The sequence below is a fragment of the Bos javanicus genome, chromosome 12 (genome assembly GCF_032452875.1).
Source record: "Bos javanicus breed banteng chromosome 12, ARS-OSU_banteng_1.0, whole genome shotgun sequence".
Lineage (NCBI taxonomy): Eukaryota > Metazoa > Chordata > Mammalia > Artiodactyla > Bovidae > Bos > Bos javanicus.
In genome coordinates, this window is record NC_083879.1 from 85,858,889 (window position 1) to 85,883,190 (window position 24,302).

The 24,302-nt window shown below is 55.1% G+C and overlaps 1 protein-coding gene across 8 annotated transcripts in view; it reads left to right on the forward strand.

Moving 5' to 3' along the window:
- The window catches only part of ARHGEF7 (Rho guanine nucleotide exchange factor 7), a 102,310-nt gene that overhangs the window by 43,471 nt on the left and 34,537 nt on the right, over positions 1 to 24,302 (forward strand). For 7 of the 8 annotated variants that reach the window (XM_061435387.1, XM_061435390.1, XM_061435386.1 and 4 more), the window contains 5 exons: positions 86 to 216; positions 5,422 to 5,623; positions 11,878 to 11,966; positions 22,395 to 22,489; positions 22,700 to 22,795. In XM_061435387.1, the coding sequence (XP_061291371.1) occupies positions 86 to 216; positions 5,422 to 5,623; positions 11,878 to 11,966; positions 22,395 to 22,489; positions 22,700 to 22,795 (613 nt within the window). Of the gene's footprint in view, positions 1 to 85; positions 217 to 5,421; positions 5,624 to 11,877; positions 11,967 to 18,585; positions 20,039 to 22,394; positions 22,490 to 22,699; positions 22,796 to 24,302 lie in introns of those variants that run through there. The other variant, XM_061435394.1, reaches the window with a different exon arrangement.

Here is a 24,302-nt window from a genome sequence, read left to right on the forward strand (position 1 = left end):
GCGTGCGGGTGGGTCCGGGACTCTGCTCTCTGCGAGGGGCGGGTGGGCAGCAGGGCACTCAGCCTGCCCCCTGACGACCTTGCAGACATCGGCCTGGGGAGTGACTCCGTGTGCGCCCGGCCCTCCTCACACCGGATCAAGTCCTTTGACTCCCTGGGACCACAGCCTGCGCACGGCCGGACTTCACAGTTGTTCCAGGGCCAGTACCGCAGTTTGGTAAGTGTGGGCATGGGTCCCGGCGGTGGGAGTATGGTGGTGGGCCGGGGCTCGGGAGGCGCTTGGCACGGGGCAGGTGCCTGTGCTGCCTTGCCCCTGCTCTCGGGGCTGGCATTTGCTCATCGCCAGATTATCACAGGTCTCACTTCATGTCGGCTTATTTCAAGATGTACCTCTGTTTATCTGGACGGATGTGGGCTTTGAAGTGTTTTCCTCATCACTTGCATGGTGTTTTCTTTCCTGCTCTACACACGATTAGAAGTTGGGGCACAAGAATCCATGTCTCGTACTTAGATGATGAAGAAAAGGCTAACCGTGGAAGACCCTCGAGGTGGTTTTTCTCTTTATGGGCGTGTGACTGCACACTGCGGAGTCTGGCTGCAGCGTGTGAGAGGGGCCCCCTCATGAGCGCTGGTGAAGCGGGGGCCCCTGGGGTGGACAGACCCCAGGAGACAGGCTGTGAGCACAGACCCCGGGAATGAGGCCCGAGGGCCATGATGCGCAGGGCTGAGCGGAGCCTGTGGGGGCAGCCGCCATGTCCGCTGACAAGGGGGAGTGTCCGCATGAGGACCACTGAGCCCCCCGGGGCAGACACCGGCCTGGCCCTTGGCTTCATCAGCCGCTGCTGTGACTCTGCTTCATGCGACATCCTAGCCATCATTTTATGTTGGAAACTCAGCGACCGTGTCACGTGAGTCTGAAGAGAACCTACTCTTCCAGTCTTGAGAGGCCAGGGCTTTCTGCTTACTGTAGGGGGATGTCGTTCTGTAAGCACGTGGGGATCCTGGAGAGAGAAAGCTGGCCCGGTTGGAGCTGTGCCTTGTAGAGAGATGCATCTGAGTTAGGTCGCGAAGCACTGTTAAAAACGGAAAACTGTAGAAGGGGTATAATTTTTATACCTCTTCTTGAACTGTTCGCGCTCAGGCTGACTCTTCCTGCTGTGTGTGCGTGGCTGCCTTCCCCTCAGAGAAGCCCCGGAGCCCTGTCTCTGACCTTGTGAACAGCACAGTGCCCCTCGGGTGCAGTGTCTCGGTGCCGGCTGGTCAGCGCTTCACGGGGACTGACGCGTGTCACCGTCCACCCCTCCGGGGCTGGAGGGATTTAGAGGGCCCTGTTGGGAGCATCGTGGGCCAAAGGAAGAAAGGAAGGTGTCCAGATCCCTTGAAAATAGCTGCTTCGTGAAATACACGTGGAAGATGCAAGAAAAGTCACCAGGCTTTGGGCAGAGAAATCTGCTGCCTGACCCATTCACTGGTGGCATGTGTCATTGTTTTTTTTGTTTGCTTTCTTTTGAGTAAATGAGGATTGGATTGCAATTGAAGAATTTTACTCAGTTAAATGTCCTTTATGATGAATGTTGCTGAGATCATAGTAAGTGTAGGACTAGTGTTTCATCAGAGAAGTTTTGTCACACCAGAAACGGAAAGCCCGCGCCCAGCTCGGCTGTGTGGTGGGCACAGTGAGCCGCTCGGAGGGAGCGTGGTGAGACTCCTCCTGACCTGAAGGGGAGGGTGAAACCCGAGGGGAGATGCTCCTGACTGAAGCCTCCCTTTGCCGCGGCCGGGCCAGCAGTGGCGGCCCCCGGGGAGGGCCGGGCTGGCGCGGCGTGGCCCACGTCGTCCTCCAAGGTGGGGGTGCTCGACGGCTGAGAGCGCCTCAGGAGCGAAGGGTCCAGACCGCCTTGCCCTCCGCTGACACTGCCGTCTGGGCCTTCGCGGATGTCGCTGCCTGAAGCAGGAGGCGTCCTGGTGCTGGCCTGGCCGGCCTGTTGGGACGCTGTGGGCCATGTCTTCTGCCGCCTCCTGACGCTGCTGCCCCATCCCACCCCAGTGCCGCCCGTGTGTGCCCAGCAGGTGGGCAGGCAGAGGGCTCCGGGGCAGCTGGACGTCCTCACGGGCTGCTCTGCGCCTCACTTTGTTACGTGTCACGTTCCGTTGTTGGAAGCCCTCACCCCGACGGGCTCTGCAAAGCCAGGGGACATCGCAGAAAGGAGAGTGCTGTGATCAGAGTGGACGGCTGGGGGAGACAGCGCTGCTTCACAGCCTGAGGTGTGGCGGGCGGCTGCGTCTGACCAGGGCGAGGGCAGCCTCCCTGCGGGGTCCACACCTCTCAGGTGCCCCTCACCCCGAGCTTGAGGAGACAGCGCTCAGTCCGGGGTTTCTCCAAATGCTTATAAGAGATCCCTTTATTGAATACTTTCAGTTCAGTTCAGTTGCTCAGTCGTGTCTGACTCTTTGTGACCCCATGAATCGCAGCACGCCAGGCCTCCCTGTCCGTCACCAACTCCCAGAGTTCACTCAAACTCACATCCATCAAGTTGGTGGTGCCATCCAGCCATCTCATCCTCTGTTGTGCCCTTTTCCTCCTGCCCCCAATCCCTCCCAGCATCAGAGTCTTTTCCAATGGGTCAACTCTTCGCATGAGGTGGCCAAAGTACTGGAGTTTCAGCTTTAGCATCTTCTCCAACACCACAGTTCAAAAGCATCGATTCTTCAGCGCTCAGCCTTCTTCACAGTCCGACTCTCACATCCATACATGACCACAGGAAAAACCATAGCCTTGACTAGACAAACCTTTGTTGGCAAAGTAATGTCTCTGCTTTTGAATATGCTATCTAGGTTGGTCATAACTTTCCTTCCAAGGAGTAAGTGTCTTTTAATTTCATGGCTGCAATCACCATCTGCAGTGATTTTGGAGCCCCAAAAGATAAAGTCTGACACTGTTTCCACTGTTTCCCCATCTATTTCCCATGAAGTGATGGGACCGGATGCCATGATATTCGTTTTCTGAATGTTGAGCTTTAAGCCAACTTTTTCACTTTCCACTTTCACTTTCATCAAGAGGCTTTTGAGTTCCTCTTCACTTTCTGCCATAAGGGTGGTGTCATCTGCATGTCTGAGGTTATTGCTATTTCTCCTGGCAGTCTTGATTCCAGCCTGTGCTTTTTCCAGCCCAGCGTTTCTCATGATGTAGTCTGCGTAAAAGTTAAATAAGCAGGGTGACAATATACAGCCTTGCCGTACTCCTTTTCCTATTTGGAACCAGTCTGTTGTTCCATGTCCAGTTCTAACTGGATACAGTTCTAATCTGCATACAGATTTCTCAAGAGGCAGGTCAAGGTGGTCTGGTATTCCCATCTCTTTCAGAATTTTCCACAGTTTATTGTGATCCACACAGTCAGAGGCTTTGGCATAGTCAATAAAGCAGAAATAAATGTTTTTCTGGAACTCTCTTGCTTTTTCTATGATCCAGCGGATGTTGGCAATTTGATCTCTGGTTCCTCTGCCTTTTCTAAAACCAGCTTGAACATCTGGAAGTTCACAGTTCACATGTTGCTGAAGCCTGGCTTAGAGAATTTTGAGCATTATTTTAATAGCGTGTGAGATGAATGCAATTGTGCAGTAGTTTGAACATTCTTTGGCATTGCCTTTCTGTGGGATTGGAATGAAAACTGACCATTTCCAGCCCTGCGGCCACTGCTGAGTTTTCCAAATTTGCTGGCATATCGAGTGCAGCACTTTCACAGCATCACCTTTCAATACTTTAGGTATTAAATATTAAGTTTACGTTAAGTGTCTAATTCAGTAGATGAAGATTGATGCATTGATTTGAATTATTAAGTAAACACGATTTATGATAACCAGTGTATGTTTAAATAGGTAAATCCACGTGGACTCTCAGGCCTCACGTCAGCTCCTCCTGGAGCTCTGGGCACTGTCTGTCTCACATCCTGTTTGGTGACACACGCACCCAGTGGAGAGTCAGGAGATTCTCTGGGACTTGCTCCTAGGGGAAAGTCAGTCAGACGCCACTTTCAGTTTCTCTGCAGGTTCCTTAGGTATCTGGCTGTGTCTCTAATAAACGCCCCGTGTAAAGCCTGTTGTTCAACAGCACAGCGTTGCGGCTGTGGACGCCTGCAGTGAGAACGGCGTCGAGCTCCCCGCCCCAGCCCCTCCCGAGGCCCCTGTGCTGGCGGCGGCTGCAGCGCGGCATCATTACGGCTCAGGCTCAGTGGGGCCTGGCCTTCCTGGACGGTGTTCTGTGTGCCTCTGGCAGATGGCAGTCTACTCTCCTGCCTTATCTGACTCTCCTCTTGGGCCTTCAGACGGCTCAGGGTGTCTCCGTTTCCTCTTCCCCGGGAGCGTGTGAGGCCTCAGGCCGCCCCCTCGGCCTCTCTGACCAGCACCTGTGGGCTCGCTGTGACCCGAGTCCACCCCTCCACTGCCTCCATCCTCATTTTCTCTCGGTTAGTCCCGTTTTGGCGGAGTGGTCTTACACTGATGTCTTGAGTAAGGGTGCTGTTCTTGCGTCTCTGCAATAACTAAACTCTTTGTCTTTAGTTTTCTGACGTTCAGGTATGGCGTGAATTGGTCCCGATATCTTGAGTTGTTTCCTGTTTGGGGCTCACTCAGCTTCTGGACGTGTGTGTTTGTGTCTTTTGTCACACCTGGGACACTCTGAGCTGTGCTTCTTAGACTCCTTTTTAGCAGTGTCCTTTCTCCTCCAAGACTTTGGTTCCAATGTCAGATCTTTGTCATTTCTCACAGGTCGCCGGGGATCTCATAGTTTTCTTTGTTTTTCACTATGTCAGTTTGAGTAAGTTTTGTAAGTTCTGCCCCATTTCTGAGGTTTCCTGTTTTATTCGTCTGTTTTGAGAGAGCTTCACTTCAGTGTTGGTATCTGTGTCTTCTCAGTCAAGCTCGAGTTTGTTTATTCGTGGAACAAGGGGCATCTTTGATTTTTAAGACACTATGAGAGCATGTTGGAAGATGCGGGATCCTGCTCACATCTGTGTCTTAGGCCGCGGTCCTGGCTGAGGGTCGTAGGCTGTGGTTCTGGGGCCAGGCTCGTTGACCGGGCGTCTGCGGGGTTCCTGCTGGACCCTGACTGTGGACGGGGGTCGGTGAGACTCAGGGCCTGGCTCCTGCCCCGAGGCTGTGGAGCGCAGGGGCCTGTGCATGTGTGTGGAGTGTTCGTGCGGGCAAACGTGGCCCGAGTAAGGCCTTGCCGCGGTTAACGGGGTTTCCTCCGGGCTGGGGCCTGGGTGGTGGTCGGGGCGCGCTGCGGGGCAGGGACTCCCGTGTCTCCAGCCGACCCCCGCGTGTGCCGAGCGGCTCTGCTGTGGTGCTGAGGTGCACCCGGTCTGACTGTAGCGACGGAGACGCCGTTGTCTTCATGACGTCTCCCTCCCTTCTCCCCCTGTAGGACATGACCGACAACAGCAACAATCAGCTGGTCGTCAGAGCCAAGTTTAACTTCCAGCAGACGAATGAAGACGAGCTGTCCTTCGCAAAAGGCGACGTCATCCACGTGACGCGGGTGGAGGAGGGGGGCTGGTGGGAGGGCACGCACAACGGCAGGACCGGCTGGTTCCCCAGCAACTACGTGCGCGAGGTCAAGCCCAGCGGTGAGTGGTCGGCGGGCGGGGCGGGGCCGGGGCGGGGGGTGGAGGCGGGGCGGGGCCGGGGCCGGGGGCGGGGCCGGGGCGGGGATGGGCTTGGGACGCCCGGCTGGGCGTGGTCCGGCCCTGGCGGAGGGTGAGAGCCTGGCCACACTGGGGGCTGGAGAAGGGGCTCCACACTCAGGCCAGCGTCTCCTGCCGTCGTGACACCAGCGGTTGAAAACAGACTCACTCTGTTCTTTACCGTTTGTGAGGAGAAACCTGTCACGTCTGTTAGTTTTTATTTTGTGGTTACACATTTATATAAGGTACATTTCATTAGAGGTGGCCAAAGTACTGGAGTTTCAGCTTTAGCATCATTCCTTCCAAAGAAATCCCAGGGCTGATCTCCTTCACAATGGACTGGTTGGATCTCCTTGCAGTCCAAGGGACTCTCAAGAGTCTTCTCCAACACCACAGTTCAAAACCATCAATTCTTCTGTGCTCAGCCTTCCTCACAGTCCAACTCTCACATCCATACATGACCACAGGAAAAACCATGGCCTTGACTAGACGGACCTTTGTTGGCAAAGTAATGTCTCTGCTTTTGAATATGCTATCTAGGTTGGTCATAACTTTCCTTCCAAGTAGTAAGCGTCTTTTAATTTCATGGCTGCAGTCACCATCTGCAGTGATTTTGGAGCCCAGAAAAATAAAGTCTGACACCGTCTCCACTGTTTCCCCATCTATTTCCCATGAAGTGATAGGACCAGATGCCATGATCTTAGTTTTCTGAATGTTATCATTAGAATACAGTTAACAGTAATAGCCAAGCTTTTGTGTTCTGCTTCCTATATAAAGTCCTTTTTATATGTGACTTTCAGTCCTCACCACAGCCCCAGAACACAGTGTTGTTGGAATATTCAGGAAATAGGGTGCAAATAATGCCCTCCTCTGAACACCCTCCGGTTAATCTGTCCCTGGGCAGAACCAGCCGAGAGTACGGCGCTGACGTCCAGCTGCCTGCATTACAGACACGGCTGCTGGGAAATGTGCCTTAGTCTGCAGCTTGGCTGGACTTGCCAGTCGCCGCCAGCCTGTCCGGGGGCAGCCCTGGCTCTGGCCCCTGGGCCTGAGTGCTGGGGAGGCCGAGCAGTCTTTCTGGGGCCAAGAGAGCGCTGGGCCCTTTGTGGGGCGAGGTTGAGAGTGACATGGTCTTTCCATTTACGAAGGGGATCCAGGAGGTCACAGAGCTGGTGATGGGCACGCTCTCAAGAGCCACAGAGCTGGCGGAGGGGCTTGCTCCAGGGCTCACAGAGGTGGTGATGGGCACACCCTCAAGAATCACAGTGCTGGCTGAGGGGCGTGTCCCGAGAGGGTCTCGGAGCTGGCAAAGGAACAAGCCGTAAAGAGTGGGTTCTGCTGATTGTGTAGACATCTGTTGGGTCTGGGCTTCTTGAATTCTACTGTGAACATCTCTTTTAAATGGAAATTCTGGTTTGATATTGAGGCATCATAGTAAAAGTATGAATGAGTACAAATGTTTCCTTTCCAGGTATTTCTCTACCTGAAGTTTCCAGAGTTAACCTTTAGAAATGACACTGCAAAGATGGGGTTGTTTTCAGGTGGACGTGCGTGTGGTCAGTGTCGTCTGTGGTGGCCTCTGGGTGTCCCGCAGCCTGGCAGGCGTGTTCTACTCTTACCCTATTTCTGGGGGGGCAGTTAGCACCGTGGGGAGCGGGCAGACACAGCTCTAAGAACCAGCCATCTCATTTTTATGAGGTACTTGTGTCAGGAGTAACCGCATCACTTTGTTCTGCCTGTAATTCTTGTTTCTCTGACTTAGTCGTGTGTGTGTGTGTGTGTGTGTGTGTGTGTGTGTGTGTGTTTGAGGCCCTTTTAGTTGTATGTGTGTAACTGCCTTGCTATCACACAGCTCCTTGCAGGGCTCACATGGAATCCCTAGTTTTCAAGCCACACTGAGACTCAAGTAACTGAAAACTTTCCTTGTTTTCCTGTTTAGTTTTAAAACATAGAGAATGGCATATTTGCTCAAATGAGTAATCTGTTAGGCTGCTGCTGCTACTGCTAAGTCGCTTCAGTCATGTCTGACTCTGTGCGACCCCATAGACGGCAGCCCACCAGGCTCCCCCGTCCCTGGGATTCTCCAGGCAAGAACGCTGGAGTGGATTGCCATTGCCTTCTCCGTCTGTTAGTCTGGGTGTTGTTTTATTTGATTGTCGAGCTAAAGGAATAACTGCTTTGAGGCGTAAGTTTCCGTTCCTAGTGTCCTCCGATTACTTGACTCTTTTCTGTGGAAAGCTGTGCCTGCCTGATTTTAAATGTGGGCGTTTGAGAAGGAGAGACGTGAAACCACGTTTTTACTGTTTCGCTTTGTAACAGTTAAGAATGAAAATCCAGCGTCATGGTAACACTTGTGTAATTGCGTTTTTTTTTTTTGGGTAATTTGTATGACTTTGTGATTTTGGAATAGATTTCTCTGTTTTAAAGAACAGGTTTGACATAAAGGTTGTGATTTGCAGTGTAATTTATCCTTCATTTTCTGTGAACAAAATGTGCCAGGTCCCAGCATACAGACTCCTTCCTCTAAGTGGCCGTTGTGGCAGGAGTTTTTCTCTGTGTTAAGTTTTGATTTGGTTTACAGATATTTTTATTGAAAACACAAAGCTGAGGTCTCCTTCTCTGTGATGTCCCCTGGGGTTGCGTGTCTCCAGGTGAGCTCTGTCCGGCTTCTCCGGCAAACGCGTGGCTGCGCTCTCCTGCCCCCTTGTGGCTGCAGACGGCAGTGCTCTGTTTGCGCCTGGGGCCCGAGTGTGGTTTCTGGTTTGAAATAGTCCCTGTGAAGACAGGAACGCTCCCTCAGAGATCGAGTTCCTTAGACCTCTTGCAGGGGTCTGCAGGAGGATATTTCAGAGTTCTCTGCGGACGCATTGGAGTCCTTCCTGAGTATGTGCTGTCTGACGGAAGGTGTATGTCAGCGTGGTGTATGTCAGCGTCCCCGAACATTTTCTCTGCCGACTCTTGGTATGTGAACTCATTTTATTCATGCAGTTAATGTGTGTTTTACACACACAGACACACGTGCGATGGTTTCTTGAATTTGCGGGGTGGAAGGCCGGCCGCCAGGAGGCTCGTCCTGGAGCGCTGGCGCTGCCCTCCAGCGGGTGGAACGTGGGCGCCGCGGGCTCGGGAGCCCCAAGTCCAGAGCCACGTGGGCCCAGTCGGGTTTCGTCTCTGACATGTTGACCCGATGTCCTGGCATTCCTCATGATGTATGGCCCACATTCACCTGCAGCCCGCTGCTCAGATCTCTCCCCACCTGCTTCCCTCCGCCCTGCCTGTCCACCAGGATTTCATCTTAGACCGCAGGGCTCATTTCTAGAGGCTGTTTCCCTCTTTTCCAGATGTCCTTCGTGTTCGTGGTGCCTTTTCACTCATTCGGGCCCCAGTTTCTTTGGAGGCGTTTTCAGCGCGCGTGTGATAAGCCTCCTAGATGGCCGTGGTATTTCTGCATCTCAGGACTGGTCCCCTTGTGTGTTTCCTGTTTACACTCGCTTGACGCCCGAGTTCTTGATGAGCTTGTTTTCTGTTTGGCTGTTCTCTGATGGCTGGTTGTTCAGTGGGTGCCTCCTTTCCCTGGGCCGCGGAAGTACTCCTGCAGAGACGGCTGACCTTGGCTTCTGGGTCCCTGAGAGCCTTCTTGCCCTTGGAAAACCCCAAGGGTCCTCAGGAGGTGTGGCTTTGGATCACACGCTGGGCGGGTTGCCTCCATTCGATCTCTCCCCGGCTGTGTCCCCCACCTCAGAGTGGCTTCCCTGGCTGGCTTCCTTTGAGGAGGCGTGCGGGGCTCAGGGCCGGGCCGCTCGGCGCCAGAACTGCCTGCAGCGCGGCCCCGGACAGCCCCATGCTGCCCTGCTCTGCAGCCCTCAGTCCTTTCTGCACCTGGTGGGAGGGTCCCCAGCCCCCTTTTGTCAGCACATCTGTGTCTACATTCTGTTATCAGTGCTTTGTAACGATTATTACGTGAAAGCGGGGACAGGCTGCCTGAGTTGCTCTGAAAGGTGCTCTGTTCCATCCTTGGGGTTCCCCTGCCCTCCTCACAGGGCGTGGAGTCTTGTCTTTAGATCTTGGATGGGCCGCAGAATGTTTTGTTTTCCTTAGGACGCTAGGAAAGCTGCGTGTTTTAAGATCTGTTTCCTGTGCGTTTTCCTCTGTTACGAGTGGAAACTGTTACGTGACTGGCCTCTGTCGTGTTGCGTTAGCACGTCCAGATTCTCTCTAGAGGTGCTGCAGGCTTGCAGGTCTGTGGTTCTGCGGCCTGCACCTCCATGGACGCCTCTCCTGGAGCCTGTCCCTGCAGCGCCAGCCCATGCCCTCCCGGGTCTCCTGCAGGGGGCACCGAGCCTTCTGCAGAGGGCACGTTGGGGGCCCCTCCGTGTGACGGCTCAGGTAGCGCCTCACACAGTGTGTCCCTGACACCTCCCAGCCCAGGAGATTCTTCTGGCGCCCAACACATTGTATGCTCTCCTTTTTTTTTGAGTGAGAGAAGACAACCTCTTTGGACTTAAACCGTGATTTGTCTGGGTCTCTCCTGCCTCTTTCTTTTGTAGAACGTTAGCCTGTAGCTTGCTTTTGAAAAACGTCTTCTTTATAGTTCTCATAGTAGATTAAATTCTATTAACTGGGATGTTGAGAGGTATGTCTTAAACTTAAGTGTTGATAAAATGAGGCAGTTGGCAGATGATTTGCTTTAAAGAAATTGAAAGCAGATTCAAGTCTCTCACGAATTAACCTTGCTTGACCTGTGTTGCTGTGTGCCTTCTGTGACTTTTTTTTGATCCCAGGGCTGTAGTTAGGCTCAGCTGTCTCCCCTTTACTGGTGTTGCATATGCTTCCTCCAGATGGCAGATTTTAAGGAGGAAAAGGCATTTTTTTCCTTCAGATGGAAACATCAGGTTTTCTTGCACAGTTAAATGCTGAGATGCAGATATAAGAATTGAGAGGAAGTTTTCCTCCTTGTATCTCTCATGGCTTAAAAATCACTTGTTTCCCGTTGAGTTCTCTTTTCCATCCCGTGGATAGAGAGTCTTTCAGCTGGGAACAGCACCTTCTGTTTTGTTCTGTATTTTCACCCGTTTGGAAACCCTTACAGAGAGGCGTTGAAGGAAGACTCAGGTCAGCCGCTCCACAGGAGGAGGGGGACCCACAGCTAAAGATAGGCCTTTTGCTTTGGGCTTTTTATGGGTTTCTGGTGCTGAGAAGTTCATGGAAGTACTGAGCAGCTGGGGTCTGGGACCTGGAGCTCGACGGTGTTTGGGATTGGAGGGCCATGCTGCCAGAAAGAGGTTCTGGACAGGTGTGCTTAGAGGCACCGCCAGCTGTCTGTGGCAGGGCCCTGTGGAGGAGGGCAGAGGGGGTGCGGGAGGACATGGCGGGCGGAAACCGAGCCCCCAAGGCCACGCCTGTCAGAATTTCCCCTCTCCCCTCGCCAGCCGTGGGCCGCTACCAGCCTCTGTAGCTGGAGATCCTGGGATAGACACCCCCCTGCAGAACCTCAGCTACAGACACACCTACCTCGCAGAACCAGTGCCTGGCAGACACACGGGCACACATATCTAGGGCCCCAGAAGCAGCTGCAGGCGCCCCCTCAGCACCCGTGACGAAGGAGTCTTGCTTGAGTGGCGTTGGGTGAAAGTCCTGTGATGTACTTGAATCCTTGCAGTGACGGTGGCCCTTTCCTTGGTTCTCGTCTGGAGGTCCTGAAGACAGAGTGGCTTTTCTCACTGCCCTGCCTGGGGCTCTCCTTCTCTGTTGCCCGTCTGGGCGGGCCTTCTGCACTCTTGCGACCTGGGTCCCTCCAGACACGCTCAGACTGGGGGTCTTGGTGTCTTAATGCTGCTGGGTGTCTGCCCGCTTTCCTCTGATGTGCTGGGGTCGGACTTCCCCCGTACTGTGCCCTGAGCTGACGTGTGGCTCATGGGTTCTTTTGTGTGTTGACAGCAGCCGTGTGTAATCTGTGAGGGGTGCGTTGAGCTGGGAGGCTGGGCTGGGTGGGGAGGCCGGGTCGTGGGGGTTTCTGAGCCCCGGGAGCTGACCGTGAGGAGGGGGTGGGGGCTGGGGCCTCCTGGCCACATGCACTTCTGTCCCCCCTCCCTGTGGTCTGGGGCTCAGTCGGAGCCAGAGGCCGGGCCGTGCGGGCTGCTGCGCTCGGTGGTCTTGGCTGGAGCCGGGAGTGAACCTGCCCTCCATCTTTATTTCAGAAAAGCCCGTGTCGCCCAAGTCTGGAACCTTGAAGAGCCCTCCCAAAGGGTTCGATACGACCGCCATTAACAAGAGCTACTACAATGTGGTGAGTGACTGAGGGGCGCTTCAAAGAATAACTGGTTTTTCAACGTCTCTGAAGCTTGCCGTGTAGAAGGGGGTCACCAGCCCCGTGGATTCCCGCTCCCGGGGTGGTTCTGTAGCACGCTCACGTGTTTGCGTTTATGTGCGCAGCTGTGCCTGTTGCTGTTGCATGACCTGGTGCTGTGGTGAGTTCCCCATATGGTTTCCAGTCTTCAACTTGGGATTTTACAAAGGTGCATAATGTGACTGAAAGGTTTAAGTGCCCTTAGGCTCATATTCAGAGTAGGTTGTCAGTTCTCTAGATGAGTACAGTGTTTAGTTTATTTTGTGTGTTACCGTAGTCTTTCCTGGGATTGATGTGTGTATATATGTGAATAGCACGAAATTAGAGGTGAGCATCTGGACATTGTACATAGTGAAGACAGGTGTTTCAGAATCCTGAAACTTGCTGCCTTTTGAAACCTGGGCAGTTTGTGAGCTTGAGAAATGAGCGTAATAGTGAGCCTCACATCTGGCCAGTCGCCCTGTGCTCCTAGCTGCTCCATCTGCTGTGGACTCGTGGGCCCGCCTTCTCTTCCCCTTTCTTGGGTGAGACGCTGCTTTCTTTCCTGGGGAGGCTCCAGGGGGCAAGGAGTGCCATTCTGATTCCCAGTGACGTCCCGGAGTGGGAGCCCCTTGCTTCTGTGTCCATCCGGGGGTTGCGTCGGAGGACTCCCGCCTGCGTCCGTCCAGGGGTCGAGTTGGAGAATCCCCTGCCTGCGTTCCCCCTGGGGTCGCGTCGGAGGACTCTCGCCCGCGTCCGTCCGGGGGTCTCGTCAGAGGACCCCTGCCTGCATCCCCCAGGGGGTCACGTCAGAGGACCCCCTGCCCTCGTCCGTCCAGGGGTTGCGTTGGAGGACTCCCGCCCGCATCCCCCCGAGGGTCGCGTTGGAGGACTCCCGCCTGCGTCCCCCCGGGGTCACGTCGGAGGGCTCCCGCTGCGGCCCGCGGCACCGTTCTCATCTCCAGGAGCCCATTCTCGTCGGGTGAGGTGTGGAACCAGGTTGGCTGTGCTTTCTGGAGGTCCGGTCAGTGGCATGTAGTCCTCTTCGGATTGAAGCGTGACCAGCGCCCTTCCAGAGGTCCATCCATCTCTAATCGCGCTCACACAGGGCGAGGAGCCCCGTGCACAGGGCCTGCTGACTCTGAATTGGGTGAGGGGACACCTTGACTTCAGTCTCACGTCCAAACTGTTGTTGACGTAGAGCTGTGAGCGTGAACAGCACGCGTTCAACTGTGGTTGTTAGGACACCAGCGTGCAGTGTTGGTGGACCGTCTCTCGTTTTACAAAAGTGAACAATCTAGTTAGTGACGAAGCCAGGACTCAGTTTCAGCTTGCCTGGATTCCATGTTTATAAATCACACGGAAAAGTAAATGTGGGGCACACAGCACGCACAGGCCGAACAGAAGAGACAGTGTGTGCAAATTTTCACACTCCTTCGTGTTGTGTCTTCATGGACAGCTGCACAAGTTACAGGTGTTTTAACCCCCCTGAGAGATGAGTAGCGTTCAGGAGTGAGGCCAGTGCGGGCTGATGTCACGGGAGAGACTTGGGGTCAGTGACAGGGGAGTGTCGGCGGTGGGGGAGAGCCGTGGGTGGGGGAGTGTCGGAGGTGGGGGGGTGCCGTGGGTGGGGGGTGTCAGAGGTTTGGGGGTGCCGGGGTGGGCGAGTGTCGGAGGTGGGGGGCTGCTGTGGGTGGGGGAATGACAGAGGTGGGGGGGTGCTGTGGTTGGGGGGTGTCAGAAGTGGGGGGGTGCCGGGGTGGGGGAGTGTCGGAGGTGGGGGGGTGCCGGGGTGGGCGAGTGTCGGAGGTGGGGGGCTGCCGTGGGTGGGGGAATGTCAGAGGTGGGGGGGCGCCGTGGGTGGGGGAATGTCAGAGGTGGGGGGGCGCCGTGGGTGGGGGAATGTCAGAGGTGGGGGGGCGCCGTGGGTGGGGGGTGTCAGAGGTGGGGGGGCGCCGTGGGTGGGGGGTGTCAGAGGTGGGGAGGTGCCGTGGGTGGGGGGTGTCAGAGGTTTGGGGGTGCCGGGGTGGGGGAGTGTCGGAGGTGGGGGGGTGCCGGGGTGGGCGAGTGTCGGAGGTGGGGGGCTGCCGTGGGTGGGGGAATGTCAGAGGTGGGGGGCTGCCGTGGGTGGGGGAGTGTCGGAGGTGGGGGGGTACTGTGGGCAGAGTAATGTTAGAGGTGGAGGGGCGCCATGGCTGGGGGAGAGCCATGGGTGGGGGAGTGTTAGAGGTGGGGGAGAGCTGGGGTGGGGGAGTGTCGGCGGTGGAGGCATCAATGCAGAGCTTTGGAGGTTGAGGCGTGCGTGGGGAGGCGGTGTGTCCCCTGCTGCTGTGCTCTGGTCCAGACCAGCCACGACAGCCCTGGGGAGAGGACGAGGTCTTCGTGGCTCACCGCTGTCCTCGGGCTGCTCCCTGCCCCTGCTTCTGGGACACCCACTGAACATGTGTTGGCAAGCACTGGGTGTCACCCAGGTCTCCGAGGTGCTGTTCATTTTTCTTCTTCTTTTTTTTTTTCCCTATTCTAGGGAGTGTAAAATCTCTGTGGGTCTTTCTGTGTTTGCACAGTTTTCTGACCTTGAGCCCCTCTAGTGAAGTTTTATTTTATTTATTGTACCTTTCAGTTCATAATTTCCATTTGTTTTATGGGTCAGTATATTCTGTATTTGAGTCATTGTTCTCATACTTTAAAAAAATTCTTTAAGCATAGTTTTCTTTAGTTCTTTGGACACGTTGTCAAACTGGACTTTATTATTCAGCGCAGTTTAAGTTGACCGTGCCCTTGAGAGGGAGCTAGCCCCCTGTATCCCCTGCCCCACACAGGCGCGAACCCCTCCTCCTCAGCACCACTCAGCAGGCGGGACACAGTTTACCAGGAGAGCCTGCGCTGACTTGGCCATCCGGAGTCCAGGGGTCACTGCAGCGTTCACTGAACCTGCTGTGGATCCGTCATTATAGCATCAGCTGTTTCACCCCTGAAAATCCTCTGTGCCTGTTCATTCCTTGCCACCCTGAGCCCTACCCCCGACCCCTGGGAACCCCGATCTTCCCAGTGTCTCAGAGTTGGAATCATCCGGGTCGACTTTTCTCTGATACTCACTTGGGGTACCTGGTTGAGCTGCTAGAGGTAAATTGCCCCAGACTGGGTGGGGGGGATTCCCACCTGACTCTGTGCCCCCAGGGATTTGAATGCCTTGGCGGGCACAGTCGCAGCGTCCCCTGGGGCGTGGCCTTGCCGCCCCCGGTGGGTCTGGGAGGCGCTGTTGGCTCCCGGTCTCTGGATTCGCCTGCTGTTGATGGACGGCCACCCTCATGCTCCTCACCTGCAGAACCAGAGAGCTTCTCAAAAGAGAAACTGTTGGTAGAATGCTGAAGACACTCAAGCCTTTAGTGTAGTATTTCTGCTTCTTGAAATCCACCCCAGAAACATTATCTGAGGTGATTTCAGAGATGTTTGTGCGAGGATATTTTCATAGGATGCTTTATTTAGCAGTAAGCCGCAAGCAGCCTAAGTGTGTAGCCGTGCACCGACGCCTCAGACGCCAGTGGTGGGTCCGTTTCTCATTCTTACAGGCGCACTGGGGGCTTTAAACAATGTCAGCTCATTTTTTCACGTTAAGTACAGTGAACAGAATATGAGATTATGCACGTAGTGTGATCTGCTGTGTAACAGTGTTGTCCCTGAGGGCAGAAGGCAGTGTGCAGGGAATGTGGCGGAACCGTGCTCCTTGGTAACGCTGGTAACGGGGGTGGGGGCTGCTCTGGCCCAGAGCTCAGGCTGGGTTGGAATGTCATAGGCAGTCGAGACCTCGGGTGGTGGAGTCAGGGCTCAGATACAGAGGGTCTCAGTGGAAGAAGAAACCCCGTGACTGTACTTCACCCGGAGGGCTGACCCATTTTTGGTGACAGAGCCCGGCAGCACAGTTTATTTTTGCTGTGAGACGTGTTTCAGCCTCCAGCCACTGAATGGTCAGGAGCGCCCTTCTTTGGGTGACTGGCGGGGGTCCGGCCCTGTGTGCGGTGCTGGACGCCCTGCTGTGGGCTGCCTGGGGGAGCCCCCGCTGCTTGCACGGCCATCTCTGCAACAGAACGTTGGTAATGCTGGCCTTGGCCTTGTAGCATTAAGGGCGTTAGCGGTTGGCCTTAAGGTGCCTCGTAAGTGTTGGTCTTAAGAAGTTTTCATGGTTATTTTGTTGCTCAGTCGCGTCCGACTCTCTGTGACCCCACGGACTGCAGCACGCCAGGTTGCCCTGTCCTTCACTGTCTCCCGCAGCTTGCTCTAAGTCCTGTCCATCGAGTCGGTGATGCCATCCAGCCATCTCATCCTCTCTCGTCCCCTTCTCCTCCCGCCTTCAGTCTTTCCCAGCATCAGGGTCTTTTCCAATGAGTCAGCTCTTCACATCAGGTGGCCAAGGTATTGGAGCTTCAGCTTCAGCGTCAGTCCTCCCAATGACTATTCAGGGTTGATTTCCTTTAGGGTGAACTGGTTGGAGCTGCTTGCAGTCCTAGGGACCCATGGTTATCAGGAAGTGTGTTCAGAAGCATTTGAGGCCACCGTACCATTCAGTTTGCAGACGGGCATCCCATTTGAGGATTAATTACCCAGGGCGGTAGTCAAGGGTGACGGGATCGTGTAATTAAAGGGAGCGAGTGTGTGACCTCTCTGAGCTTGGTGGGTGTGACAGTGAAAGGAGTCGACTGCTTTCCGCCTGGTGACAGACCCCTGGCCAGGGGAAGCCCTTCTCTTGGAGAAGCCACATGCCCACTCCTTAGGGGGTGGACAGTCTTCCGGCACCTCTTCTAGGGGACAGGAGTCTCCCCGTCAGCATCAGAGAACGAGCTTTCCTGACTGTGTCCATCTGGGAAGAGAGCAGGCTATCATGACCCTCCGTGTCGTGTGGCGTAGTGGCTTTGTCTTCAGGCCCGTGTCAGTAGTAGTGGTAGTATAGTGCGTGTTAGAGTCGACATCCATCGTCCATCGTGCTCTAGCAGACTTCCACAGACCCTTCCTGTGCTCCAGATGGACCTGCCCCGACGCGTTCCCTTGGCTCCTGGGGTTGCCCAGAGCCTCTGCCTGCTTGTCCGGGAGAACCCAGGCCTGGTGGCCTGGTGGCCAGCTGAGCCAGCCCAGCCTTGGCTGCTCTCGTTCCTCATGGCCTCTGCCTCTTTCACCTTGCCCAGGACTGGTCAGTGTCTCCCCACGGCCCGTACGGGTTCAGGCCGTTGGCGCACCGCCCAGGACGGGGCCGCCTGCTCCATGTGCGCCCGGGGCTGCCCCTGCTCTCCTGGCCCCTCGCGGACACTGACCCCTGCTGCCTCTGCCGCTGCTCCTGGGCCCTGGTCCACACTGACCGCCTGCTGCTCGGACAGGCTCTGCTCCCCGCTTCCTGTGGATGAAGACCAAGGTGAAGCTTTTCTGGTGGTGGCCAGGACTGGGCCTGTGAGTGGAGGGAGAGCGAGCTGTGCCACGTGGGGATGGCTGGGCAGGCTGTCTGTGAGGCTCCTTCCTGCCTTGAGTCAGGGAGCTGACTCTCTGCGCCTCTGCCACAGGCCAGGAAGAGCCCCTTTTGTGAAGAAAGCAGGCAGACCCACACATGTGTGCCGTCCAGGGAGGACACGCAGGGCTGGGGTTCAGGCCGGGGTCTGCTGGCTCTGGGGTTGCCGGGGTCCTGCCCTGGCTGATCCAGGGTATTCGAAGCGGGGACGGCGTCGGCGACCTATTTATTTAAATATTTTATCAAAGATATAAAGAGTAATAGGATGAGGATAGCTCAGTAGGAAAATTCAGTGGAGAAAAGAGGCTGAGTAGCTTGGTTTACGCGGGAGACCAATAAAACTTCAAGACAAGAAGTTTTCACCACTTACGTAGGCCGCAGGCGTCCTTCCGTTCTCCCGAAGGAGAGGAGACACTGAGGCCTCCCTGGTCGGATCTTAGAAGCCCAGGCATAATTAGTAAGCATGGTGGGTTCCGCGCTCCAGATGGAGACTCAACCAGAGTGAGAGAGAGAGCGACATGGGGAGACCAGTATTTCGAGAAACTGATCCCAATTCTTTATTTTTCAGAGTCTGTTTTTATACACTGAGATGTTATACAAAAGTCACGTGGGGACAGCAGTCCTGACTTTTATTAAAATCAGGTGCTTCAGACAAATGTATACAGAGGTCTTAGGGGTGTTACATCATCTTCTGGCCAGGGGGGCCTGCTGACAATTTACGACCCTCTCCTTGTGACAGCGGTCAGTCAATCAGGACACTTATTTCTCCAGGGCTGATTATTCTCAAAACAGACGCCACCCAAATAAAGTTACATTCCTACAGGGTGAGGGTGTAGTGGATTTTAGTTAAGGAAAGAATTTACTTAGCCTAAGGTCTAACGTGATTAATATCAAAGGTTAATACTTATTCCTTCTATATATTCATTAACGTGTGTAAGGGCAGGGGATGTGGAGACTTAGCAACAAACGTTGGCTCAACAAATGAAAAACCCTTCACCAATACAATTTCTAATTAGCCCACTATACTTATAGTTTTCTAACTTCTCTAAAGAACCTGTTTTTAGAGGGTTTAAAGCATCTCATGCCTCTCACGGTTGGGAGGCTGTGAGCAATCACATGTGGCCCGACGAGCCTGTCAGGCAGGCTAGAGAACCTTCAGAGGAGTTTGTAGGTTAAAACACTCTTGTCACACCCAAGAGTTTTTATTGACTGGAGCTCTAGGTTAACTCCTTCTCCGAAAGAGGTGGTGGGGGACAACCCCCCGTAAAGTCAGAGGTGTAGGTAAGAGCACAAAGTAGTAAAGTAGGCAGGCTCTGGTTATGGGGGTAGACGCTCGAGGATTTCCAGGGGGACTCCTGAGGCTCGATCCCGCCTTTGCGTATGTCGAGCCTCCTTCCTCATGACCTTTGTCACGGGCGGAGTACCTCACTCTGGCCCCCAACATGGGGTGACACAGAGCAGAGTGGGCCCACAGCTTCTTGCTGAGCTCTTGCACAGTAGATCTTCAGCATCCCACAGCCTCGTGAATCCCCAAGTTTAGAAATACTGTAAGAACGTAGCTCCTTTTAAATGGCATAATAATATAAACATTTTATATCCACCCCCGACTCTTCTTGAGACTTAACGTCATGAAGCGTTGAGGATGCAGAAATCAGGACGCCGCCCTGGTCATTGACGGCCGGGGGGCCGAGGCCTCTGCTCCGTGCGCGGGGGCTGCAGGAATGGCTGCCTCCGCGGTACTGCTGCCCTCCTCCTCTCCTCTCCTCCAGGCTCTAGTTCATTAACCGCGGGGTCCTGTCTAGTAATTTACCTTTTGAAATTTGAAGTACTAACAGTTTAAATAGAGTGGGCTGGAAGAGTATGTGCGATGGTGAATCCCCCTTGTGGTGTGGGGGTTACAGTTAGGTGGCAGAGAGGGTAAGAACAGCTCTGCCGGTCTTGAGTTCAACCGGGGATCGAATTCAGGCCCCTGCATTGGGAGCACAGGGCGGAGGACAGCGACAGCAGTCCCTGGGTGTAGTTTGTGATGGGAATGTTTTACTGTGTCTGGATCACATCTTGAAAAGTTTCCTTCATGTTACATGTGCTGTTACGTGTAAATCAGTTATTTTCAGAGGACTGTCAACGACACATGGAACATAGGGCGCCCACGGAATTTGCAGTGGCAGTTGGGACTCACTTGTAAGGCGAGCGGCGCCCGAGCTCCTTTCCCGGCAGGGGTGAAGGGGCTTCTGTGGGCTGCAGGGCATGAGTCGGTCCTTTGTTTGGCTCTGCTGCCGCGGCTGACAGCCAGGGATTGTCTGTGAGCTGCCCGATGCGGTCCCCCTGTGGGCACCATTGTTGGCCAGCCCACCCCACGCCTCCCGCCCCGGGGGGAGCTCGTGCCTCTCGGCCCGCCCTCCTCGTGGTGCCCGGTGACGGCTGCTCTTCCCGGCCCTCTCTGGACCCGCCTGCATGCGATGGAGCCTTGGCGGCTGGGCCGTGACGTCCCATGGGGTCCTGCAGCAGCCAGAGCGTGCAGCAGTCCAGGAAGGGGAGACAGGTGATGGCTGGAGCCCCCAGCATGCTGCGAGCTCGGAAAGGGGTGTGCCGAGGACGCCGGCGCTGGTGGGGGTCCCTCGGCGTCTGCGGAAGCCAAGGAGCATGGCCTGGGTGGTTTGGGCGGGGTTGCTCTAGAGCCTGTTTTGAGCACTTAACTGAAGGTCGTGTTTGCAGCCAGTAGATGCGGTTACCAGCTGGGTCATCTCAGGAGAGGCAGTCGGGCAGCGCGCTCTGTGTGGGTCCTGGTGTGCTCTCGGGGCACTCCGTGTCTGCTCGCCTCGTGCGGCGCCGCGGCTGAGGAGGGTCATCCAACTGCGTCGCGCTCACGCTCCTGACGCCGCTGTCGCGTGGGAGCTGTTTGTGTTTGTAAAGCGGGTGTGTCGGGTTCCACGCGTGTTCTTAGCAGTGTTGCTAATAGTTCCTGGTATTTGCTCTTAGACGTGGAGTCTGAGCTGAGCCTTTGTTTTCACGTTAAGTAGGGGCTTTTTGTCTGACTTGTCTGTGACACATTTAAATTTTTTTTTAGTTCAGGGACCCACTCATGGTACTTGGTTTGCTTCGGGCCATTTTGTAAGGAGAAGATGTGGATAATATGGATGAAGCGTACCCCCTGGTGACGCGGAGGCAGGGTCACACGGTGCCCCCATCCTCCAGTCCCCTGACACTCGGGTCCACTGGGTGTTCTCGGAGGGGCGGCGGCGTAACTGTGAGAGCGGCACCCACACTTCCCCACAAGGCAGGGTCTCCCAGAGCGGCCCCTCCCCGTCTGCTGGCATCCGTGAATAGGTCCATTCAGGGGCGAAACTGAGCGGAGCCCAGAGCTGCCGCAGCGTGGGAGAGCCTGGTCCCTTCCCGTCGGCTGCGGTGGCGCCTCAGGCCCTGCACTCCCGAATGGCCCTGCTCCCCTCCGGAACGGGGAGGCCCCCAGTGAGCACACAGCGACTCCGGTTGCTTGTGTCAATGCTGAAATCTAAATTTAGCTCATGATTACTTTTTTCTTAAATGTTTAAACATACCTTTTGATTATCGAAAATCAGGGGAGAAAACCGAGCATATTTGGAGTCTTTATTCTGTCTAATTTCTTCTTCGGGATTAGTTTAGGATGCTGTGTTAGTTTTGGGAGACAGCACGTTTAGTGCAGGTAGTAGCTCCTCAGAAAATGCACGTGGCATGACATCATGACTGGAGAAGGCGTTGGCTCTGACAGTGGGTGGAGCAGATGGCTGAGGAGGGCTCATTGCTCCCAGGCAGCCCTCAGCCTGAGGCTGGAGAGGGGTTCAGAGGGGTTCACCTCTCCCCGCTCTCCTCTTCCTGTGTAGAGGAGGGTTTTCTCTGGATAGGAGGTGCTGTGGGTGGGGCACTGGCTCAGCCTTCCAGGCTCCATCCATCCATCAGGCTCCCCCTGCAGACCTGAGCTGCCCGCCCAGCCCCACCCCAGGGGCCGGTGCTCCTGCCATTGACTGCGGTGGAAAGGGGCTCCTGTTTGAGCTCAGCTGTTTTACACTTAGATTTCTTTCTCGGTTTTTAGCAGTTGTTAACTACTTTTGTCTGTATTTACTGCAGGCTGTCAGGAAACATGTTAATTTTAAGGTTGATTCATAGTTTTTCTCCCATCTCTGCATACAGTGGTGGTTTTATGCTGGTGGACTTTTAATCTGTAACATGTATAGGATGGTCTGAGACGGTCATCGTCTCTGGTGAAGGTCTGCAGTGCCCAGAAAGTGACCTAGAATGACCAGACGCCTCTAAGGGTGAGCTTCGTGTTTGTTTTTTAGTGGGTACACTTTCCGTGCGTCACAGTGCACAGATGCTCAGGGTGCGAGTCGGCGAGCTGTAGCCGGTGTGTATGTCTGTGTAGCAACCACCCAAATCATGAGGCAGAACTTGTCCGTTATACCAGAAATTGATCTCATGTCCCTTTCCCTGTTGTCCCCCCACCCCCCGTCCCTGCCCTCACAGATCAGTTTGGCCCATCCTTGGGTTTCCCATAGATGGGGTATATGAACGGCTTCTCTTGCATGGCGCGTATTGTGGAGACTCATCCACGCCTCCATGCTGTCAAGACTGTCAGTGGTTCCTTCTTTCTGTCTAAACAGACTTAGCATTACTATCTGAGGATGGAATGCATTCAGGCCTCTTTCTAGGTGTACCTGTGTTAAATGTGCTTGGCAGGAAGATGAAGTCAGTTGGATAGCCTCGATAATAACTCATTACCTGAATTTACTAGTTAATCACAGGGAGTGATGATATTAAACAAGCCAGGGTTACATAGAAGCAGCAGTGTGAACTGAACAGGAGTGATGAAGTTTCCAAAGCTTATACATCTTAATGTCAAGTAATACTTACGTTTATTGTAGGTGCTACAGAATATTTTGGAAACAGAAAATGAATATTCTAAAGAACTTCAGACTGTGCTTTCAACCTATCTGCGGCCCCTGCAGACCAGCGAGAAGTAAGTTAGATGGTAATTGTGTCAAGCGTTGGAACAGTGGTCCCCTGGGCTGTTGCCTCGTGTTTTCAGAGAACAGCAGCTGAAACGCTGGGACAGAATGCAGCTGAAGACACAAGAAAGCTCCTTGTGTATTAGGGGCGGGGCGGGGCAGGGCAGGGCGCGCGTGTAAGACCGCTCACACGTGTCTCCTGTTGTTTTTCTCGGCTCTAGGTTGAGTTCAGCAAACACGTCACATTTAATGGGAAATCTAGAAGAAATATGTTCTTTCCAGCAAATGCTTGTACAGTCTTTAGAAGAATGCACCAAGTAAGTAAGAGGCTAATAATGTAAAATTCAGATGGATATAACTGGTATTTGAAGGGTCAGGATTAACTTACCTTCAGGTTTCACATTTCCAAAGGTGGATACTGGGTTATTTCGAATGTTTGGGGTATATCAACCTTTATAGTAAAGTGTATTTCAGACTCTCTCCCTCAGTGGGATCTACTGACTGCTCGGAGCCGGGAGAGAGGTTTCCTGTGAGCGGTGGCCCTTTGGGGTGGCGGCTGCGGAATGAAGGGAGCCCGCAAGGGAGCATCGAGGCTCGGTGCTGGCCCTGCCGAGGTCGGGGCCACGGCGAGCTGCTCACAGGCGCGCGTCTGTCTCTGTCCTCGCCAGCTCTTCTTACGCGGGCTTTAGGTCGGTTCAGGGCCGGACGCACGGCCAGCTTTCTCCGGCTCTTTTCTCACTCGTCCTCTGCTTACTCAGGCGGCAGCCAGCGCGCCGGACACGTGTTAACGAGACAGAAGTGACCCCTGGCCTAGTGGAGCTGTAGGCGGGGAGGGAGGCAGCTGGTTACGGCGGTGGAGGCAATTCAGACGGTAGCGTGGAAACGCTGTGAGGAAAGCTGAAGGTGGATTTCAGGGGAGCACGGCCAAGCGCTGCGGTGATGGGAGTACGGCAGGCAGAGGCCGCGGCGGCCGCCCTGCCCCAGAGCCCGTGCCGCTTGAGCCGGCCCCGCTCGTCGGGGCCCAGCCTCTCCATCACTTACTGTGCGGTCGGTCGGTCATCCACTCGTTCACTCACTCTCCTGGCCCCCGCCCTCGCAGGTCACCCTGCGCCCAGCACTCAACCTGGCGCACTTTCCCGCGTGTTCTTCTGTCCTGGAAGAGTGCTGGTTCCTGTGGCAGCCACTGCCCTGCCCTTGCGCTGCCCCCGCCCTGGCTCAGGCCGGCCTCTCCTCCTGTGTCCTGCACGGGCCTCCTGATGGGGCCCTGACTTCCGGGTGGCCCTCTGCCCGTCCATCTCCCCAGCAGCATCTAGCCTCAGCTCTGCTCAGAAGCTGGGGGGTGCCTGCTTATTCCTGTGCTTGTTCCCAGCTGTGTTTCACAGGCTGGCCTCGAGGGCCACAGGGGTGGTCTGAGGGTGGGGGAGCTAAGGTAGGAAGGAGGTCGGTCCCCGCGTGGCGGCCGTCTGTGGAGCACTGCCCACACCCGGCTCCCGCCCGCTCTGCTGCTCGGGCCTCGGCTCAGTCGGCAGGCCCGCTCCGTCGGGGGCGCCTGGGAGGCGGTGTGCGCCAGCCCTCCCCGCCCTCCCCTCCACCCGGTCCGCTTCCTGCTGCTGCCTGCCTGCAGTCCTGCTGGTCGCTCCACCCCAGGGGCGTGGGCCGTGCTGGCACAGCCCGTCTCCCTGGCGCCTTTGCCACACATGGTGTGTGCGCTGCCCTGCTCGCTTGTACTCGGCTTAGGTGCGGACTCCTCTGTGTACTGTAGGCTGAGTTCCCGTTAGTTGTCTTGTATTCTGTAGGGCTTCAGGTTATTGAGGAAAATACTGA